General features: G+C 38.7%; 1 protein-coding gene across 1 annotated transcript in view; it reads right to left on the minus strand.

The window, feature by feature from the left end:
• Positions 1-1,300: 1,300 nt before the first annotated feature.
• ARHGAP21 (Rho GTPase activating protein 21) overlaps positions 1,301-22,509 on the minus strand; it is a 68,858-nt gene continuing 47,649 nt past the window's right edge. The window contains exons 8-24 of the mRNA XM_009887139.1: positions 17,580-17,738; positions 17,321-17,423; positions 17,194-17,230; positions 16,507-16,632; positions 15,175-15,459; positions 14,056-14,120; positions 13,825-13,973; positions 12,157-12,305; positions 11,909-12,064; positions 11,723-11,801; positions 11,114-11,187; positions 10,939-11,028; positions 8,847-8,972; positions 8,606-8,647; positions 8,167-8,272; positions 6,350-6,381; positions 1,301-3,243 (exon numbers count right to left, since the gene is read on the minus strand). Of these exons, the coding sequence (XP_009885441.1) occupies positions 1,510-3,243; positions 6,350-6,381; positions 8,167-8,272; positions 8,606-8,647; positions 8,847-8,972; positions 10,939-11,028; positions 11,114-11,187; positions 11,723-11,801; positions 11,909-12,064; positions 12,157-12,305; positions 13,825-13,973; positions 14,056-14,120; positions 15,175-15,459; positions 16,507-16,632; positions 17,194-17,230; positions 17,321-17,423; positions 17,580-17,738 (3,512 nt within the window). The 3' untranslated portion in view covers positions 1,301-1,509. The remainder of the gene's footprint in view (positions 3,244-6,349; positions 6,382-8,166; positions 8,273-8,605; positions 8,648-8,846; positions 8,973-10,938; positions 11,029-11,113; positions 11,188-11,722; positions 11,802-11,908; positions 12,065-12,156; positions 12,306-13,824; positions 13,974-14,055; positions 14,121-15,174; positions 15,460-16,506; positions 16,633-17,193; positions 17,231-17,320; positions 17,424-17,579; positions 17,739-22,509) is intronic.

Raw genomic sequence — 22,509 nt, forward strand, 5'->3', positions numbered from 1 at the left:
TCGCTTTAGAAAGAAACCAAGTCTGCTTGCAACCATGCCAGCCTACACATCCTGCTTACTCTAATTCCTTCTCTTCTCAGTAACAGGACACGTGCGTAAGAGTAAATTTTTCTATGCTCACAATGTTCATTGCTTATTTATCATCGATGCAGGTTTAATGCTCTGCCAAGCAAGTGACAGCGTAAGACCTGGGAACACCCAAAGTGATGAACAGCTGCTTTGTTTTCAAGTAGGTAATGCAAGAAAATAGAAGAAAAAAACGTAACTAGTAGAGAGTTGACAGACAGAAGGGTTTTTAGTGTACAAACTCATCTTCATAGTTGAAACTATAAAAAGTCCGAGTCCCTACAGTAATGTTTTGACTGGCAGATACTGCTATTCACTCTGTATGACTTGGGGATGATTATGGATGTGGTTTTTTCAGTGCTACAAACCCAGCATATTAAACATAACGCAACTTGCTACATCCCTCAGAATCAGATTACATATCAAGATGAAAAGAGCCCCTCTCACACGCTAACCTCCACGGCCCTGGCCCACAAACAAGACTTTGAGGAGAAGCGCCCTTCATCCAGGAGCAACTGCCAAGTCTTGTGACCCCGAGGGCAGCTGCCGACGGCAACTTGTAAACATGACATTTTGAAACTGTTCATTAGAATGAATTCACATCACGCAAAGAGTCACCAAAACAATTTTATTTCCAGTGTTTAAGTGGGTATGCACACAGGCATGATACAGGTTTGGATTCATTAGGTCTTCATGCAGAATTATATTCTCAATAAAAGAAACCAGTTCCATCCAGTATCCACTATCTACACGCCTATGTTACAACATTTATATCAAATCTGGTATCTGAAGAAAAGATACACATGTAATATGTACATTTAAGTTACTTATTTTACAGAAAGATTAAAAATTCAAGTCACATAAAACTCAAAATCTGTATTAAAATTGGAAATATAAAACTCCAATATTTACTGGAATGCCTAAGGAATGGAAGCTCTGTAGCCACCTGTGTTAACATTTGTAAAATGTAATGAAACTCGTTAACAGTAAAATGCATTCATTTGTTTGTAATAAGTTTCTCTAATTTAACAATATGGCACCCTAACAAACCAAATGAATTTATGATGAGGCACTTGTTAGTGACTAAACCAAAAGAACAATTTTTCTGCATACTAATGCCAGGCCAACTCTCAGCCAGAAAACCATGTATACACTACATAGCACGTTGCATCAGATGCTTTGTTCAACATTTGTATGCAGCCATCAAATATACTTTTTCTTAAAATATATATATACTTTAACTTTAGTGTTCTTCTGGCTGTGGTAATGCACTGTGAAGACGTTCCACAGAGCATATTGATGAAACCAGCCCAAATGAAGGCTGCATAACAACAACAGTACAGGAAAATATATATATATATATGTACACACACACATACACACAGTTACTGGGAAGTGTAACAGTAAGTTAATGAATTGCTGTAGTGGACATATCTCCCCATTTCAAAGATACTGGTAGAATCGAGATCTAACCACTTGGGTCCCAGACAGTTTATGAGGATGGGCATCAACTGCTGGGCTGAAGTTGTTCTTGTTCATATTCTGATAATTTTCACCATTTACCTGGTCTGGTGGCTGAAATGGTCCCGAAGGTGGTGTTCTATTAATTAAAGTCAAGCTGCTGGAAGAACTGCCTTCATCTGCCTGCATCTCTGCAGATAAAGGCAGATCTACCTTTGATACATCTGCTAAGCTAGTGTTCTCAAGTCTGGGCTTTCCAGTTTCACCCGTATTAAGGTCAGTTGTGCTAGTGCGTAAACGTTCTCGTGCAAGCCAGTCTGAGATCGAGAGGTCCTGCGCTGGACACTTTGGCTTCAACCGATTCACAGCTGAAAGCTCAGATTCTCTCTCTCTACTTTGACTTGGCTCTTGAGCTTTCCAAGCATTCAGGACACTTATTTCAGCGAAATCCCTCTGTCCTCCAAGCGTATGCCTTCGTCTGATGTTTTTCCTCTTTGCAGTCTCCGCAGAGTTAGCTTTTTGATTCCCAACTCCAAACATGTCATCTGCAGATGATTTGAGTCGCAGCTTTAACCTATCTGTAATTTTAAGTCTCCAGGTAGGTTCTTGTTTGTCAGGCTCACTTCTCGCCGATGTAGCTAAACTGCTCGTCGATCTTCCTTTCTTCATTATGTCAAACATTTTGGTCACAGCAGGCACGTCCTTCTCGCTCTTCGCATCCCCCGAACCCTCGCTGTCTGTTTTGTGCCGTGCAGACTTTCTCCTAGACAATGTATCACATTCAATAAGTTTGTGTGAGCTAAAAAGTCTGCGACTCTCTAACTTTGGTGTTGAACTTCCCTCAGTACAACTTACTTCACTTTCTTCGGAGTTCCTCCGACTGGTCTTTACCACTTCTGAAGCCTTCCCCTTGGACAGCCTTTCAGCAGCTGCACTGGTGGCAAAGACAGGGAAGTCACTTTCACTGTCTGTCTCCATAGGACGCCCTTCGCTGATCAATTCACTTCTTTCATCATCGGCATCTTCTCCCTTGCTTTCCGTCACTGACTGCACCTCAGGGCTCAGCATACTGGCATCTAAACCGGTTAGATACATAGTAGATGAAGTAGTTGAATAATCTGAGGTGATGGAACTGACATCAGCTGCTAAAAACTCATTGTGTTTAATTTCAGGGCTGGTTACTTTTTTGCAGGAGTATCTGTGCTGGGAAGCCTGGGAGGAAGTGCTAAGCATAGTGCCGGAGTCAGACACTGTCTCCTCAACCTGGGAGGAAGATTGTGAAATAGGCGTTTTTGGGTTATTCTTCTGCGTGGTTTGCAGACATCTGAGATTCGGTGATTTTGTACATTTTTCATGGTAAGGCAGTGAAGGTTCCTCTGACAGGATACTTTCTTTCTTTAATGACTTCTTTTCGTCCTTTACAACATTCACATCTTTTTTACTGCTGTTCTCTTTTTCCTTCAGGACAAACATCCTCTGTTTTCTCCCTACGTCCCTCTCTCTTTCATATTCCCCTTTAGCTATGTCCTCTTTCGTTGTGTCACCACGAGATTGTTCTGCAAGCTCCTTCTTGAAAAATACATTATCCAACTCATCCTCTGAGCTGCTTGGTTGTGGTTTCTCTTTTGTTTTTTTCCGCTTGCGACTAGCTGCTGCAAAAATGGAGGACACAAGCAGTTCCTTGCTATACTGATCCTTTCCAGAACCCCAAGAACCCTGTTAAAAAAAGAAAAGGGAGAGGGCATGATCAGAAATCACAAAGAAACATTCGTTAGCCTGAGACTTTTTAAAAACACATCCTGAGCTTCACAGCAGAAAGTCTGTGTTTATTCAGGAAATATTTCCATGCTCTTTTTCGTAGTCTACATGACATTGGCCAAGAAGTTCAGTGTTCATCCTGACAACTCCACTTTTTATCTGAATCCCTTCGAGCTGACAAAGGCTAGTTTGTATATACAGCTATTTAGTTTTCAGTTGACTAATAAAGAAGGTTCCATTACAGCAAGACAATCTTTTCAAGACTGGTTTGCAACAGGAACCGCTTCATAGATGAGGTCCTAAGACTGCCGTTTAAACCTCTCCTTCAGAGGTCTTACCTCCATGAAAATGCTAACTTCCCAAACTATTTTTCAGTTGATCTTTCACCTTTCAGGCTGAGTTTTGAAATTGAACCAATTCATCAGTTCCAATAAAATGAAAGCTATACAAAACCTAGTTTAAGCACAAGTGTAGAAAATTAACAGAAATAACTTCTTCCTGATTCTTGAGAAATTCTTGCACAGAAGCAGTATTATTCCATTTCATAAAACTAATTACAAACTATTTTCACTACTTACAACATTACCACCTGGCCACTTCACTATGTACCTTTCCTACTTACTGCCCCACTGCTACCTTTAAAAGAAGTGGGAGGTTTGGGGCAGGTACCACCCTGTCTTTAACTGCCAACCAGCGTGGTTTCCACACTGCAAACGTGAGAGAAGAATACAGCAATGGTATCTACTGAAACGGGCAGTTGCCCACATTGGAGGCCTTTAAAATAGTGGGACTGAAATCTGACATCTCTCTAGGGCTCCAGAAGAACAGCTTAAGTGTCAGCCACCTACAGCTAAGTCCACGTTCAGACATCTAGCCCCTCTCTCTGATGTGAGGGAAGGAAAATTCAGACCAGTGTGATGGGCTATGCTCAAAAAGTCTTCGAAATCCCAATCATCTGTTACTACACAGCACTGCGGAGCGGGGGACAGAAAGTGGGGGGAAAGAGCTATCTATCATCACAGTAGCCGTTTTAACAAAAAAAGCTTTCATTACTGAAAGGACCACCTATAGTGATTCCAGATACTTAATTAAGAGAATAAGCTAATGCACACTAGTCATCATCTAACTACTCAGCTGTTGTCCAACAAGACACTTCTCTGCTCCATACGCAGAGAATCACAGCACAGTGAACTGTCGGAGGATGCCTACTACTGTAGCATAAATGCACTGACCGTACAAAGCAAAGCACTGAACAGATACAGTGCATTCAATATTTCTGCTCAAACAACTTTTTCGTGGCGCAAATTTCATTCCTACTTGCTATCTCCTCAGAAATTAAAGAGGTGGGCAGTGGTGAAAACTGCCACTGTATGACTTCACACATCGAGGTCAAACAACCATATAATAAAACAGTGGCTATATTGACCATGACAGCCTCAGTGAAGGTGCATTAATTTGTTTACATGAACATGGACAGGGAAGAGTTGGGAGAAACTTCTACTCAACTGACAGTAACAAAAGTATTTATAGTTATCCAGAACCTCATGCTGCATGACAAAGAATATCCCATGTTCTTGATGCAGAGCTCAGAGATAGGACAGGATGGGCAGAAGACACGCATCCAGTCTTGCTGAAAGCCCCCATGGAAACAAGCATCTGAGAAGCCTGCATGATGACTACTTCTAGTGACTGCCGAGCCTCCTGCACAATGACTGCCTACAGGCAGCACGGACAAAGAACCTTCCTGACAGCAGGTCTGAATCGCTGTGCCAGCAGCCAAGTGCCAATCCAAATCTGTCTGGCAATGGACCACTGGGCATTGGGGCCTACCGTTTTCCAAGTGACCACAGCAATTCTTCTCACCACTCAAATGGCACTCTTGCATTAGCTAGTGTCCCCATAAAGGATGGGTGAGCTCTGTGCATTTTTTTCCATGGGCCGGGAACAGGTACATGTCCTTCTCACCAAGAAGGATATCAAGCAATGCAGCCAGTGGAACGTATCTTGCTGCAAGCAGGGCTGGCTGAGCAGTAAGCAAGCTGCTGGCCCTGGCAATCTGCATGCATCCTGCACTGCTGCTCGCAGACCTGTGACCATGGCCTGCCTGACGCTGCTGCTCTGTGCCGCTCACAGGTGGTGTTCAGTGAGAAACAACCTGCAAACAGCACACTGTCCTGGCACAGGCAATGTGACAGGGTGTCCTGTAAGCTGGGCTTTTTTGAGGCAGCTGAGCCACCAAGCATCCTCACAAAGCAGCTGGGCTGGCATCTCCGCAACGAACCAGGAGGATGCATTAAGTCCTGTTCTCAGCTCGAAGGCGGGCATCAACTGATACCCCTAGAACGCACACCAGCATAAACCTGTATCACCCGCTCAGAGCCGACTGAGGTCAGCTGCCCACTGCCATATCACCCAGTGCTACAGACGTCCAGTGTTAGCAACTACGGAACAACAGCCTAAGAGACCGAAAGATTTGTCCACGGGTCAGGTGAGACCTCCGGTGTTAAATTGGACAGAACTATTGCCCATGCTCCAGTCTTATTTCTCCCATCACTAGGCTGTCCTCCCAAGCACGGCTATACTGCCCAGGCAGATTTTGCACAGTAGCCTTTAACCACAGCCTTTGGCTTCTTGTAAGAGGAGGAGCTACAACCTTCTGAGGAAGAAAAGACTGAATTATACGTATACTTTCCTCAGCGAAACAGGGAAACACAAATACTGTCTGGAAGTAAGTAGTATGCCAACAGTGACAGGGAACATACTATATAAATTTACCTCTACTGAATGAGACACAAAAAGGAGGTAAGCGCTCATAATTATGAGAGTTTGGAACAGAGCTGTTTATGTGTGCAGCTGGCTGCTTGGGCAGATACAGCTAACTGCAAACAAGAGACACTTTTCCAATGTAATGCTTTAAAGTTATTTGATGAGAAAACAGTATTACCACTTATTCAGAAATTCTACATAGGCTCTATAGTACATCTGCATATAAGCATTTTAATAAAGCAAGCATATATCTAACAGATTTCAGAAGCTTATAATTACATTTCCCAAAATGATTTACCTTAGATTTTGCTGAGTCACTAGTAGCTGAATCTGTGGAAAAATTAAAAACAACACAATTCTGCTCAGTTCTGCGCAATTTTTTCGTTGTTGCTACAGACAATGCTGGACTTATGGAAAAAGACAAGCACAGAACAAAATGTGAAGCAAATAAAAACCAGAACAGAGTGAATAGTCAGAGCTCACAAAGATGCAAGCTGCACCACAGAAAGCCACCGCCATGAAAGGATGCTGTGAATTGTAGGCAGAACCAGCTCAATGATAGGAATGGCAAAGGAGCCCTGTTCTTCTAAATAAAAACCAGAAATACTAATGTTTATTCGATGTTTTAAGTATACAGCCCCTGCAAAACCGCAGCTGAGAGACCTTTTCAGGATCGTACTGCGTACTCTCCTGAGATTCAGTATACACAAAGCAAAATTGAATGTCTTAGTACTGTTGGCTGGCCTAGGTACAAATCATGGTTCATGTAGTCATATTCTTTTTGTGAGGTTTTAAAGGAATTGAGTCATATTTTGTGTGTAAAACCCCAATTATACATCTTTCTCCACCTCTGACTACGTATAGGTAAAATTTTATTTTTAAATCAGCTAGATTTCAGCAGCTACCAGTTTTGTACTTTTTCTATAACAAGCGCTATTATGAAATGAAAAATGGACACCATAGTTTTACTGTCTCGCAAAACCCAAGATTATACAATTATAAAGGGGGTAGGAAGGGGCTAGCACAGTGACTAAAAAATATGAACTTGGATGTGTTCCAGCTTTAGGGACTTCCTCCCTAGGAAGAAAGAGCTGAGCCCCCTGCCACACCCCTTTTTGACACATGGCTAATGCTTTATGACTAGAAAGACTGGTAGACCATACCATGCTATTTCTCCTCAGGGTCTGCTTCAGAGATAACAAGAAACAGCAGAAAAACTTTTAAAAAGTAGCATTGATCTGTTTAAAATACTCTTAAAAGAAAATTTACAGCACAGATCAACTTTTTTTTTTTTTTTTCCATTTACAAGAAACGGGGGTTTCTGCAGACAAGGCAGCTACAGTGTGGGCAACAGTCCTCCTTCTTCCTACAGTTCCAGCTGTCCATCAGTGACATCACAGAATCCACTAATGACATCACCGTGTGATAGACTCCTCCCACTTCGCCTGTTACAACATCAGTATAAAGTGACTGTTTCAGTAAGTGCTGAACAACTCTCTGAAAACTGAAACAAAAGCTAGAGACGAAGGGATAACATTTGTGGGATACAACATGCCGGGTTAGTGCAATAGTATAGTGAAGGGAGGAGGGAAAAAAGTCACCAAAAAAGAGCCTGCAATGCTTGTCCTTAGCCACAAAAGAGGATGGCATTTATAAACAGAAGGAAATCAGCTTTAGTATAGACATACTGCAACATACTTTAATTAAAGTGTCCATCCCTTGACAAGAAAGCATAACTCATTTTTTTGCATTCCTAATGCAAAGGAGCAATATTAGAACACCAGTGAAGATCAGTCTTTCTGCCATCACAACAAACCACTTTACAGCAGCATATTTGCTTCACCTCACGATGATGATTGCATGGGTTACTGTGAATAAATAAAATAGTATGTGCAAGCCTCATCTTTTAATGATTATATTCCTGTTAGACAATAAAGTTTTCCAAATTATCTCATGCATGATTATCAACAATTCAAATCTTTACGAAGTGTTAATGATCTTTCGGAAAAGAGAAAACAGTTTATTAGTAAAAGAAAATAGAAAGAGAGAGTTAGAGTGAATTAACAGAGTGGGTTATTCTAGCCTATGGACTAACACTGTCCGGGCAAGAGTTACCTGATACGTCTCCAGGAGATACTCCCGTTCTTCCAATGTTGGTGAGTAAATGATCTATGTTTGGCACTGGCTGAGATTCTACAGTGTTTTCCTCCTGAACTGCTGTCTATAGTTAATAAACAAAGAGCTCTTCATCATCGTTTCACAAATAGTTCATTACGATTCAACAGCATTTAGAAAATTGCATTATTCACCTGAGGACACGCTTTCCTCACGTGTTCTTATTTTCCCATTTTGCTTTATGCTTTTAAAACAAACACATGGCTTTTTTTTTTTAAAAAAAATCATTACTGTAAGGACTGGAGAGCTAAAAAGATGCTTCTGAAGAGCAAACCATACAGTGATGTAATAAGAAATATATAGAGGCATTCTAGAGGCAGCAGAAGCAGATTCTAAACTAAGATAATTAGAACACAAATATTTATGACACAATACTTACAAGAGGTTCTTCAGCATCATCTTCTGTGAAAAACCAGTCATGCTACAATTTAAAATAAAAAAGGTGAAAACCCCACAGGAAACACAAAACCCAAGTGTGGAACAATCAAACATGGACACTCCTAAAAATGATATCCTGGAGTTCGAAGGATAAATACCAGACCCAAATTGGCCCAACAAGAGAAAAGCTGGTCGATCTGTGTATGATCTTATTTTTTAAATAATGAAATGCATCCACTTACTTTTTGGATGAGTGTTTCTACAATTTTATATTGGTCTGGCATGTGCGTAACCATGTGTGTCATGTTATCATCGGATGTCCTCACGAGTGTTGGACCAAATACTATTGCCAGGTTTCTTGGTTCCATCTAAGAAACGAAATATTTCCACATCGTACATTTATAATGAGACAATACAATAGTATGGGCTAAATACATTAATACAACAGTATTAATATCTGAGAACCATTTTAAATAAGAACAAAAAAGGTTCTTAAAAACACTGACTCAGGTAGGATGTTACACTACACTAAACCTCTCCTATACACAGCTGCAATAAATGCATCCAACATTTCTGCAATTCAGAATTCCACCTTCCTTAACTCACTGCAAGTAAATAGCTTCACAAGCACAGAAAACTCAAGAACTGAGATACATTCTTTACCTTTTCAGGGGGATTTTTTTTTCTTCCCATAAAGACTTTTTTTTTTGTTTGTTTGGAAACACTGGTGTTTTAAGAATTTATTATTTTTATGAAAAGGCATTGGTAGTTCCCCGGGGCTTTCTTCCTTGAAGTGTTTACATGACACATGAAAAAATTAAGCTAGTAATCAAATACCGTATTATGTTTACTGACAAAGAGCTCATTCAATTTGCAACTACTTTGGAGGAGGTGGCAGCAACCAACAGCATAGACCTAACACATTTATTCATGAGACAGACTCAGAGTTACCTGATCATGTCACAACATTAATCATTCACTTAGTTTACTTTTAATGTTGTATCTCTGACAAACAATTCCAAGAAAGCAGCAGCAGAACATTTACCTTCTATTTCTGCTTACTTCTCTGACTTATAGTTTACTCTTGTGACATAGAATAGACCCAACAATACACAGGAGGCAAGGTCCTTGTGCTTACCAAAAGAAGTTGCAAGCATAATGACACAAGCCCCTAATGCTCACTTTGACTGGAACTGTGGCCTTTTACAAGTCATACAATTATAATATCACCTCACTCATCCAGCCTTGTGTATTCCATAATATTAACATTATTTAAATGACAGTTATACAGCACACCAAAACCATAAAATGATAAATAAAGGTTTACTTTAGGCATTGCACTTAAAAAGGATGTTTACCATCATTTCCTTATAATGTCAGCTATAATTCCACTAAAGGTTATAATTTGTTAAATATTTTTTACATACATACATACACATATTTTCCTTTCATATTTAACTGGAAGGTATTATTTGCAGAACTGATTTTGGAACCTACCATACTCATTCAAACTGAGTCATTTTCTGATCTTTTAAATCATTTAAGATTGGCCATAGGATCCTCTACATAGCATCAATCACATCAATTCTTTTCCTGTACTCTGCACGTTGGTAGCCAAGTGACAAGCCACCATGTTACCTGCCCTGAGGTAAGCATCCATAAGCACACCCATATTGTGCACAGCTTTGCATTCAGCTACCCCTCCCTGAGAGGTAAAAAAAAAAAGGGGATACTATTATTTGCATTTACTGTAGGACTACAGCATGCACAGAAGCAAACTAACTCTCTTCCACCCCACCGAAATGACAAAACGCTATTCTTAGAGATGGACTAAGACCCTGTAGTGAACTACCACCCTTCACATCATAAATTTTCTTTCTTAAAACCAGTCAAACCAGCATCTACAGGGTCAAACATTCAAGTAATTATAGCAAGTCCTAATCTTAAAAACGAGTCAAGCATGCAGGAAGTCAGGCCTCACACTAAGCTAATGCGACAGCCTCTGTCAACAGGTTCATTCAGGCCACACATTCACCTGTGCTCTGCCCAGGAACACTCTTAATGGCCTCTAGATGGGATTATACAAAATTTACAGACTTGTAATAAATTTAGGATATGAACAGTTATTCCCTCAATAATTAATACCCATTTCAATAAACTTAATTCACACTAACCAGGTGCATGGAGCCCTTAGTCTAATCCAAAAGTCTTAATCCAAAGGTCTTAATTTTATCTACAATAATAAATTATCACCTTAATAGAAATAATCCTGCACAAACCCCATATTTAATGAATGAAACAAACCAAAATAAATTATACTTTTGTTTCCAATACCTTGTTTTTTTCTGAGTTCTCTGCTACTGTCTTCAGGTGTGCAGAAAGAAACTTGAGAGTCTCATAATGATGTTCAGGTAAATCATGAATCTGAAACAAATAATCGCTATTCAGAACATTAAACATTTAATGCTAATTTTGTAGTGCACCTACAACACACCTGATTTCAGCTTACCAGTCTCTTCAGTGTTTTCAGACGTTCAACAGGATCTTCTTTTCTATTGGCATCTATAAAATCTGCATATTTGTCTGTTAAAAAAACCCAGAAGTTAATAGTATATATATGATTTTATACATATATATATATGTATGTATGTATACTATGTATGTACACCTTCACCCCCCAGCTTTGCCCTACCCTACCCACCCCCAACCCCCATGAAAACAGGTAACATATATATATATTCATATATATATGTATATATATATATATGAATGACCTTTGGAAGTCACAAATTAGCCTATTATATTGTATACAATATAAAAAGATGGCAGCAGGGAAAAAAAAACAGCTTTCATAGAATACTGCAACAGAAAAATTGCAAATTTTACTCTTTTTTTTTTGGCAAATTTGTAATTCCTTCAGCATCAGAGAAATTCTATTTACAGCTGTCATTTTTAAGCTCTATGATCACTACGACTCCCTGCTCTTTAGGGAAGAAAGAGGGCGTTTATTACAGAGTTAGGATGATTCCACTGGATTTTGTCTCAAATCACCTGGAAGATGCAAGACAACTGTTCAACAGTAATTTCTATAGACTAAATCATAACATAAACAACTTACCATTGGTAAAAAGGGGTTCTGGGAGCTTTCTGAAGAAGGATTTCAGCAAACTGCTTATCACATTCAAGTCTCGCCATTTCTACACATTTAGAAGAAAAGGATAGACATGCTTTATATTTCTATAGTCACAAGACAACCAAAAGTTTTTGAGACTTCAGCCTGGTAATAGTGTGATCGAAGACTTACATCATCATGAACATCAATGTCAGTCATTCCTTTGTTGAGCTCTTCTTGCATACTTGAGATGGCAGCATTATTTCCAGGAACTCTGTAAATACCTGTGTACTCAAGCCCTCTTTCTTCAACCAGTTTGCAGCATATATCAACAATTAGTGGAATATACTGAAGAAAAAGAAAAGTTATATACATTTTAAAGTAATTCATACAAAAAGTATTTTAAAATCTCAATGGAAAGAAAAATTGTCCTTCCATACTTTGTTGGTATGAGCTGGGGGGCAGTCATCTAGTCTAACACCAAATGTTCCTACAGCCGATGGCTTCTTTTCAAATGTCTTCCTCATAATGCTTGGAATGCCTTTTCTCCACGTTCCTTTGTCTTTTGGTGGGCTTGTCTCATCTTTTTGTCGTTAGCATAATGCAAACAAGGAAATAAAGAAGAAAAATAAGACCATTTAAGTCACAAAACCTACTGTGGATACAGGTAACAGATTTGCAAAGATCAAATGACACCTACTGCATTTTTACCTCTTTTACTGTCCTGGCTTCCCACAACAACTCACTAAACATTCGTCTGTCTTAAACATGCCTTATTTTACTTTTCTGTGATTCAAACGATATATTTGAACTTACTCACACCCCAGATTTAGAAAAGCAAGTAGCTGGATGGTACTGTGGAATCTCATCATTCTAAGACTAAAGGTACATAAATTACATTTTAAAAAAATTAAAAACTACACTTAGTAAAGCAAGATTAAGTCTCTACTGAATCACAGTGCTGCACAAAATACCCATGAAACTATACCACCATGCTCACATGTGCAGACCTACTCACTCCTTCAAAATTTACAAGATTTTAGTCACTCCTAAATCATTCCAAACAGGATTCAAACACTTAAAAGATACTATCTATTGGAAAAAAAAAAAATAAATCAGATAAAGAGTTCAGTTGCTCTGTTTACCTCTCCTACACAATCCATGCAGCAAATTACAATTCCCATCTATCCTGTACTGCAAGTTGCCTAACACAATAGTACCTTCTTCTTATTCAAGTATTTCTGGAAATATTCTTTCAGCAGATTTGACATTTACTTAGCATGTGCAATTTAGTTACACAATCTGTGGTGTAGCAGGCGCAAAGGGACGTTTGTTGGTAACATAAAACAGAATTCACACACAGCTTAAATTCAAGACTGAACTGTTCAAAAGAGGTTGATCAAAAGTGATTGTTCAGCCAGTTGCCTGAATTTGTCTGCAACATCCCTACAAGCACAGTCTGATCAGAAATACCACACATTTAGACACAAGTAGCTTGTGACATTATTTGATGGAGTTCAGTTACTGATTTAAGTTTGCAGTGCCAGCTCATCGGACTTTTTTAGAACTCAGCAGACATTAATTTTGTTCTGGAAAAAATAATAGCTTCACTCCTATACTTTAAAGATTAACACAAAAAAAATGTTCCTCTCTATTTCTAAAACACTTCAGTGCAAAACTTTGGTTTCTTAACAGATTTAAAATATGAGTTTACCTTGTTATTTCCAAGTCAGCTGGAGACAAAAGTATGAATTACACGCAAAATTATTTCCAAAGCTTGGCAAAATATTGGTGACAAGAAGCGTAACACCTGTATTTTACTGCTGTTAACACTACATGGAGCTGTAGGAAAAAAACCCAAAACCCTCTTAAGAGAGACTGAAATAAAAAGCTCCAAGGATCTGAGAAGACCTGAAGTATATCTAAGATAACATCTAAATGAAGCAATTACAAGAAATGAATGATTACAGCTGCAGCTCCAAAACCCATCCTGGTTAGTACCTGGTTTGCATCTCTATATTCATGAGTTGGAAAAACCTCAGAAAGGCACCTCGAAGGCCTCACACTAAGGCTATAAGGAACTGCAGAAATACACAAAACATACAGACCTTTAGTGAGAAGCTTCCTTTCAGACTCATCCTTAGGAGAATGTGGACTCTGGGTCCTCTGTTCTGCTTTAGTTCCAAGCAGAGTCTGTCTGATACTTAGACTCTGGCGAGGTGTTTTGGGAGATGGCTCTGTTTTGCTACTTGAAGAACTGAAAAAAGATATATTACCTCAGTAAAAAGATGCTAGATAAGAAGTCTACAAACACTATTGGCAGCATATAATTCACCTACCTCATCATTGTACTGTATTCTTTAATCCTTCGACTAATTAGATCTCTACTAGTGACACCAGTATCCTATAAAACAAATTGAGATCTATTTTACAATCTTATCAAATACAACAAGTATCTTTTACTTCCTATCAACAGACTGCATATGAAAAATTAACACTTCAGCACAATTAAAAAATATCTAAAAGGCAGTCCTTGACAACAATAAAGACAGAACATTTAAAAACCATGATGAAAACTAAAGTGAGTAATTAAGTGCTGCCATTTAGACTTTTTTCCAAAGCCATGCAATCTGATGAAATCCTGTTAAATTGAAAGTAAGTTTAAATAGAAAACATGCAAGTCAACACACCCTACTACTCTGACAAATCCAATCCCATGTGCACACAGTACTTATATAACAATTACTACTATACATACAGCTGAAACAGCCACGAATTCAAATGTGCTTTTATCCATCTGTCTAATAATGTTTATTAACCCATTTTCCTTTGGTTAATTATTTCAAATCTAAGCAGATGAGCATGACTACAGACATGAATTTATTCCTCTGTTGCTCACCACTGAAATGAAACTGCACTGAGGACAATATTGAGACAGATATTGGTATGTTATGTATGACAGTTTATGTTTGCCTTTTGTAATTAGGATCGACATTTAATTCATAGAAACATCAACATTTCATCAGAGAAACAGGCATCCTTCAGTTTCATGTTTTAACTACTGAGAAACTCATCACACTGTACCACTGCTCACACCACTTTGCAATGCAAGTCTGAAGACAGAATACTAGTTTTAATACTGGAATTATCTTTTGAAGAAGATTAGGCATTTTAGACAGATCAGTTTAATATAAAGTGTCTTCAGTCAAATCAGCAACAACTCATTTATTTCAAAAATCTGCTCTCTCATTATGAGCATGTCAGCTTTTTTAAACTCAATTTATTTACTCAGTTACCTTGCCTTTCAACTCACTTTCTCCTATGTTCGTGTACACATTTTGGTCTATTTTTTAATGGCAAATTATTTCTTTTGTTGAAGAATTAATTACAAGAAAATACAAGCAATTTTTAATTACGAGACAAGAACTATGGCGTCTGCATTATTATTATACAATTACCTCATCATTTAAGTTGCTGTTGTCTTGTATTGCTTTAATCCATGCTAACATATTATCTCTGTCCTCGGCTTGAAACAGATACTCGCAGTCTGATGTGGTGAGTCTAAATACATTTTTCCTCTTGGTTTCACAGTATGAGATGTCTATCAAACAAGCATTGATGCTTATAGGTTGTTCCTCTTCTGATGGGGTCACTTGTTCCTTTTTATCCTTGTACAAATACAGTGAATGACCTCGAAGAACAACATACAATTGCTTCCATGGCCGAATGCTCCCACCAACTCGCTGAAAAACATCAACCAGATATGTTAGTTTAACATACTTGTTACAATAAATGTTTCTGGGTCAAAAAAACTACCTCCACAAGTTTTTAAAAGAAATACAAACCACCTACCTACACCATTCTTGAGAATGGCCTGTGGAAAGACTACACAAAAAGTACACTAATTGCTCTCCACTAGAGGAGTGAATTGTCAACAGCCTGCCCTCCCTGATCACCCATTAAGCGTGTGTTCACATATGACAGTAGCAAGAAAGAGAATGTGACTAGAATTTCAGAGGTATTAATACAAATAAAGGAAAAAATACTGAGTGGACTCTTGCCCATGCCTTTTAAATTTAATTCAAGTCAGACTCACATTCACACACCACTGCAATCCCAGACTCCCAGTCTTCCTTAAATGTTAGTCTATACTTGGTGCAGATGGTTAATGTGAACTCAACTCCACAACATTCACAAAAACTACAGCTTTTTTCAAACTGCAATTATCAAGGGACCGATTCTTACTACTTAATTAGTCATCAGAAATGAGTTTACTTCACAGACACTTTGGAACATAAATTTAAATCATAGAATCATTTAGGATAGAATCATTTAGGTTGGAAAAGACCCTTAAGATCATCGAGCCCAACCATAAACCTAACACTGCCGAGTCCACCACTAACCTATGTCCCTAAGCACCACGTCTGTGTGTCTTTTTAATACTTCCAGGGACGGTCAGTCACACAACCACTTCTCTGGGCAGCTGTTCCAATGCTTGATAACCCTTTCTGTGAAGAAGTTTTTCCTAATACCCAATCTAAACCTCCTCTGGAGTAACTTGAGGCCGTTTCCTCTCATCCTATCAGTTCAGAAAGAAGTCTGTAAAAGAAGCTGAGGAATTCACTTAAGTCAACGGTCTAACAGGTCCACATCCTGTTAGTCTTACTGATGATCATATCCCCCCCCCAAAATAATTAAAAAAGCAAAACAGGAAGGCTTTAGGTTTGATATTTTCAGTTTCCACCAGCTGAATAATTGTGCTAGGTCAAAAAACCAAACAGAACAGGTACCTTTCCTTTGTCTGTAACAAGCTGACGAAAATGGAGCCATCCTTCCTTGGAGGCATCACTGAAGACCTCTGAAGAAGAGTCTTTTCGGGAACCAGAGTCTTCAGAAGATTTCTGGCTGTCTGGGACCTAAAGAAAACATCACAGAAAGAACCCCACAGTGTACTTCTAAATACATTTCTCTACAATCCCTACATTCAAGATGTTTCTCTCTTTAAAACTGACACCTCATTCAGCAAAAAGCCCCCAAGAATATCCCCCTGGGAAAAAATCATTTCTAAAGTTTCCATACAACAATAGTGACCTTACATTTCCCAAGAATACTTTGAGAAACTGCAGGAGTCTTAGACTCTCATTAGTAAGTTTTTATAAAAGCATGCTGTAGATGTGCTTTGTGTACAGAAGCTGAGGACAATGAAAAAAAAACCAAAAAGACTATGTGGTGAGCCTAGGAAAAAAGAGACCACGTTTACTTATGTGATACATACACCACCACTTGGGGAAAAACGTTAGAATCAATTTAAATATCAAGAGCAATCAAAATTAAGAACAATTTCATAAGTAGCAATTCCAATAAACTTGATGTCCGTGTTTAACCCATCACCTTGTAAAATGGAGTTGTATAATTCATACAACTTGTCACAGTAGTATGTGTAATTCTTAGGAGTTGTTATATACATATATACCTACCTTAATCCCCTTTAAACTAGATACATGCTTAATGGATCTGTTGGGAGAAAAACAAATGTTAAAATGAGATTTTGTATTCTTTAAAAAAACAGATCTCCATATTAACTAACATTTTTCAGGAACTTACGATTTTCCCTCTTCTCTGTAGTCATCCAGTCCTTCATCGTACGACTTTGATCTCTCCGTTTTTGCAGCAGGCTGGCTATCCAGGACACTAGGCCGGATGGATTCTACAAACAAACAGAAATTTCTGAGTATGTAAGAACCTGAATCACATTTTTGCAATTTATTTCCAGCAATTTATAATTTTCACTCTTGTTCTCCAAAGTGCAAAAGGAAAAATTTGCATGAGGGAAAAAAAAACAAACCAGGAAATCTATACTCACCATGATCATGTGAAAGCTGTCGCCGAATTAAAGGGATTGGAGATGTGGGACTGGGAGGAACAGTTGTTACAGCTGGTGCTTGAGAAGCAGATGCAGAAATAACAGCAGAAGCAGGAATGTGTGCAATATCATGGTCAATACTGGGACTAGTTGGTTCATCTACAAAGATAATATGTCATATATTAACCTATTAAAGACATTAATCAAATGTTCAAGCTAAACAGCTGTCTGAACTTCTCATTATTGGGATATCAGATTATCTTAAACATGAAGTCTTTCAAACAAATATAAGGATCCAACTAATTCACACTGTCAAATGTACACTTTTTTGTTTGTTTTTAAGAATAAGAAGCCTGTTACACTTCGTAAGAATGATAATTGTACATTAGAGATAAGGACAAAGAACATCATACCCAATTATAGATTTTGCTTTGAGTGAATGAAACAGGAATTACTTGCTAAACTCTTGTAATATTATTTTCAAGTAGACTATTTTTGTTTATGTGCATAAGTGAAAGACACACTTATAACATCAGTAAGTCTAAACTCAAGAGACAGATAAGTACAATTTCCTACAATAAAATACGGGCAATTCAGACTACCGAAAACACCACTTGCTTTAAATGAGTGTTCAAATAATAAAGCCAAGTTGCAAGCAAACAAAAAAACATTTTAATTAGATTTCCAGCACCCAAAGAACCAATCCCCCCCATCCTCCATAGATTCAAAGAAAGAAACAAGTATTCGTATTTTTAAAAGATGGCACTACTACATACCAATTAGTTCTTCCACTAATTGTTCATACAAACGATTGCATGCCATACATGCCCAGCACCTCACAGTCTCTATAGCCACAAGGGTCATCATGAAAGATTCCAAAAAGCTTTAAGTATTTCTAGTATTTAACATGTTTCTTACAAGATGGAAGAAGCTGAAAGATGCATTTTCAATCATTCTGAGAAAAGAGCGGTAACATCTTCTGGAACACATTACTAGGACTAGAAAAATAATTCTACTTCATGCTCCGGTAGAAGAGGGGATAGGGAAAAAAAAAAAAAAATCAAGTCACGAGCAGGGGCTGAACTGTACTGCCGTAATGAATATGAATGTATTCTAGGTGCTAAGAATTGTAATATGCAGAGCTACTGAAAAGCCTATTGAAATCAATGAACACTCACAGACAGAGGTTTATTCTTTGCTTTGTGCAAACACAACTGCGTGTGCTGCATTGTGCTTTTCCAACAGTCACTAACAGTTCTGTTAAGGCAGCACTTGTACCATCAAAATTTGTCAATGTAAATTTAAAACAGGGCAATAAACAATTAAAGTACATGAAGGTTTAGCAATAACAGCCCTCTAAATTGTCTGGAGTGGAAAATATAGTAATTTTTGAAGTTGTATTTAAAAAAAAAACATACCATCAAAAAACCTAACTGCAAACAAGAAACATTAGTCTAAAGGCAAAGCAAAAGAATTCACAGCAAACCTGTGACAATGCAATTCAAAAAATTTCTTAGGTTTTACTTGCATCCACAGGGATAAATTAGAAGCATTTACCGACCTCTTCTCTACCGCAATTAGGAGATAGGAAGAACCTCAGTTAAACTGCCATTTCAAAACTACAACAGCTCACGGTCTTACTGCCTTTATTCATTTGCTCAACTTCCCCGCAGCAAACCCTGAGAGAAGCACGCTAACATTGACTAAGGAATATAACCGCTCACTGAACAATTAAATTTGGTTTGTATCATGTAAACTGGAAGTGCTCAGCTTCAAGTTACTTATGTTACAGACTTATCTCAAAATGTCATAATCTCTACTCCCCGAAGTGATAAAAATGCTAGTGCTTGAAATAAATCTGTGCAAGCTGTGAATACTAAGTGTTAGGCACCACTACGCAATTTCCCACAACACTTAAATCCAAGAATTCAGCTGAGGAAAACCAGTTTCTAAGTCCTTGAAAGCAACAATAATTATTCAAATTATTATTACTTCACAGTGGATCTAATCCCCAGATGAATCAAAATTAAAGTGGTTTCAGAAATCGGCAAGCTTTAAAGAAATTGCAAATACATTGGTACAGGAGGGAAATAACTCTGTTCAATCCCCGAAGAGGTTGAAGGTCAGCTAATGGCAAGCTTTTACATAATGTAAAGTGATTATAGAGCAAAACATGACGTACGCCATATGAGTTACTGCCTGCTAATTTAATGCACTGGCAAACTCCACCACTGCTGTCCAATAAAACACAAAACCCAAACAACTATATATATATCTCACTTGTATTTTGACTTTTCTCTTCCGTGCTTGTAGTATTTGCCTCCCTTTTCAGTTTCCTTGACTACGGTGTGTTTGCACCCCAAAACTCTTCACACAGCATGCAAAAGGGTGTGTACAGCTCACCAATCAATGAAAATGACTGTGTCTGAAAGGCGCTGAAGCGTACAGAACAAACAAGCCAGAGGAGAAGCCACACAAAATAATTCTCTTTCAGTTTGTCATCTCACAGATTACCAGTGTCCCTTTAAATATTTGTAACAAAAAGGTAAAAAAGACTTAAAGCTATACTTTTCATTTGAGAAAAGGATACAAACACAATTTGTTCTGCACTAATGTTTATGAAGCGACCCAAGAGACCGGCCATCAGAAAATGAGCCGGCACGGTGATAGAGCTTCTCTGGCGCTTGGCATCTCTGTTTGAACACGAGTACACAACCGGGCAACATTGCAACTAGTGATTTTCAGGAAAACCCTTTCAATGCAAAAACATTTATAGGGGATCAGACACTGAAAACTTGTAACAAACAGGCAACACAGCTCCAACTACAGTTAACTTGCATGAACTGATTAGCTAGTGAAAGCTGAGAGAAATTCATGTATCGAAGTACGATTGTACTGCAGCGCAGCTGGAGATCCAGGACCTAACAAAGAGAGGGAGCATCTGCACACAATCTAAGTGAACTGGAAAAATATTAACTTTGACTCTGCAAAGACACAAATTTACACTGAATGGGCTCAGTGGCAGAATGAGAGATTTCAAAACAGGATTACACGGGCGAGAAAGCATGACAAAGAGGACGTACTATACCAACTCTGTGGATGAGGAACTAAGGAAGAAGTATTAACCAATTTTCCAAAGATGCAAAGGAGTGAACACCAAAAAAAAAACCTGAAAAAAAGCACAGATCTGTATCATATCCTATTACGCTGCTACAGTACAATGTAATCATTATTAACATTATATTTAATGTCTTTGTATGTATCTGAATCTCCTGGAACAGTCCTTCAGGATTACGCATGAAGGTTTGAAATTAACAACCCGAACACTTCAACACAAAAGGAGGCACATTTGAGAACCTTAAATATAATCTAAATGAACCACAGAATTATCCAGGTGGGAGCGAACCTCAGAAGGTCCCCTAGCCCAACCTCCTCTGATGAGTAGGATTAGTGCTGAATTCATACCATGTTGCTCAGGGCTGTTGTCCAACAAGTGCCAAACAGAGGGGAATGATACCTTCCCGCAATACCCTGCCTGTGCTTCTACTGATGCAGACCAGTACCGCGTCAGTCTCCATCACCGTCAAGGTGCCAGTACCACTGCAGGAGGTTAGACTATTCCAGGAGCAGGACATAGCATTTGTCCTTGAATTTCAAGAGGTTCCTATCAGACCATCCCTCTAGGCTAAGTCCTTCTTGAATACGCCTCCATGTGTATTGACTGCACTCCCTAGTTTGGCATTGTCTGCAAATTTGGTGAATGCATTCCATCTCCTCTCTAGGTTGTCAATAAAGATATTAAACAAGACAGACCCTGAAGAACTCCACATGTAACCACCCTCCAGGTAGAATATCAACCCTTAGCCACTACCATTTATACCTGACAATCCAGTTTTCCTGTATTTCCAGCACTACACCCATCTAGACTATGGCACAAGGATGGTGTCACTAAAAAGGTCAAAAGCCTTGCTAAAGTCAAGGCTGGTAACCCCCTTGAGTTCTCCTCTCATTCAGAGATCTAGTCATCTCATTATAAAAGGCAATCACATTGGTCAAGCCCTATTTACCCTTGGTAAATCCACGCTAGCTATACCCAATCACCTCCTTCATGTGCCCAGAAACAAGTTCCAAGAGGATCAACTCCATGATTTTCCTAAGGACTGACATAAGGCCAACTGACTGCCTTCCCTGGATTGTCCTTCCCACCCTTTTTCAGGATGGGTGCGCAATTCGCTGTTTTCCAGTTAATGGGGACCTCCCCCAGTCCTCATGATTCTTCAAAGATGACAGACATGAGCCGACTCCCTCAGCACCTTCAGATGCATTTCATTGGGTCAGATGGACATGTACGGGTTGAGCTGCACTGGAGCTCTCTTAAAAAAGTTCCCTGTTTATCCAAGTTGGTTATGATTGTGAGTTTTGCTTGGTTTGGGGTTTTTCGGTGTTTTGTTTGTTTGTTTGTTTGGGGATTTTTGTTTGTTTGTTTGTTTGCTTGGGTTCCCCCCACCCTCTGGAAATGATTTAGTTAACTGAATCACAACATATAAGCACAGAGACCAAATTCACAGACTAACTTTAAGTCCAGAGAGGCTAACCATCAGGGATGCTTGGCCTATCATTAACACAGAAAGGTGATTTCTCCCACCAACCCCTGGGGATTCAGAGTGCTGAATCTTTCTTCACTGGTAATAGAAAGCAACTGGAAATAACTAGCTTCCCAAGGCTAACGTCATTTTTCGTATTTATTCCCCTTTGGACATGGCAGTCTTGCAAGCAGTATTTCAACACCTCAAAAACCTAAGAAGGAATTGTATTATTTAGTTACAGACCACATTACTGCTTAAACCACTATTTAGGCATTTCAATTTAAACAGACAATTTGAACATGTGGCTACAAACCTTAATTCAACAAGTATGTATTTTATCAAAA

The sequence above is a fragment of the Charadrius vociferus genome, unplaced genomic scaffold (assembly GCF_000708025.1).
Source record: "Charadrius vociferus isolate BGI_N301 unplaced genomic scaffold, ASM70802v2 scaffold126, whole genome shotgun sequence".
In the NCBI taxonomy this organism is placed as follows: domain Eukaryota; kingdom Metazoa; phylum Chordata; class Aves; order Charadriiformes; family Charadriidae; genus Charadrius; species Charadrius vociferus.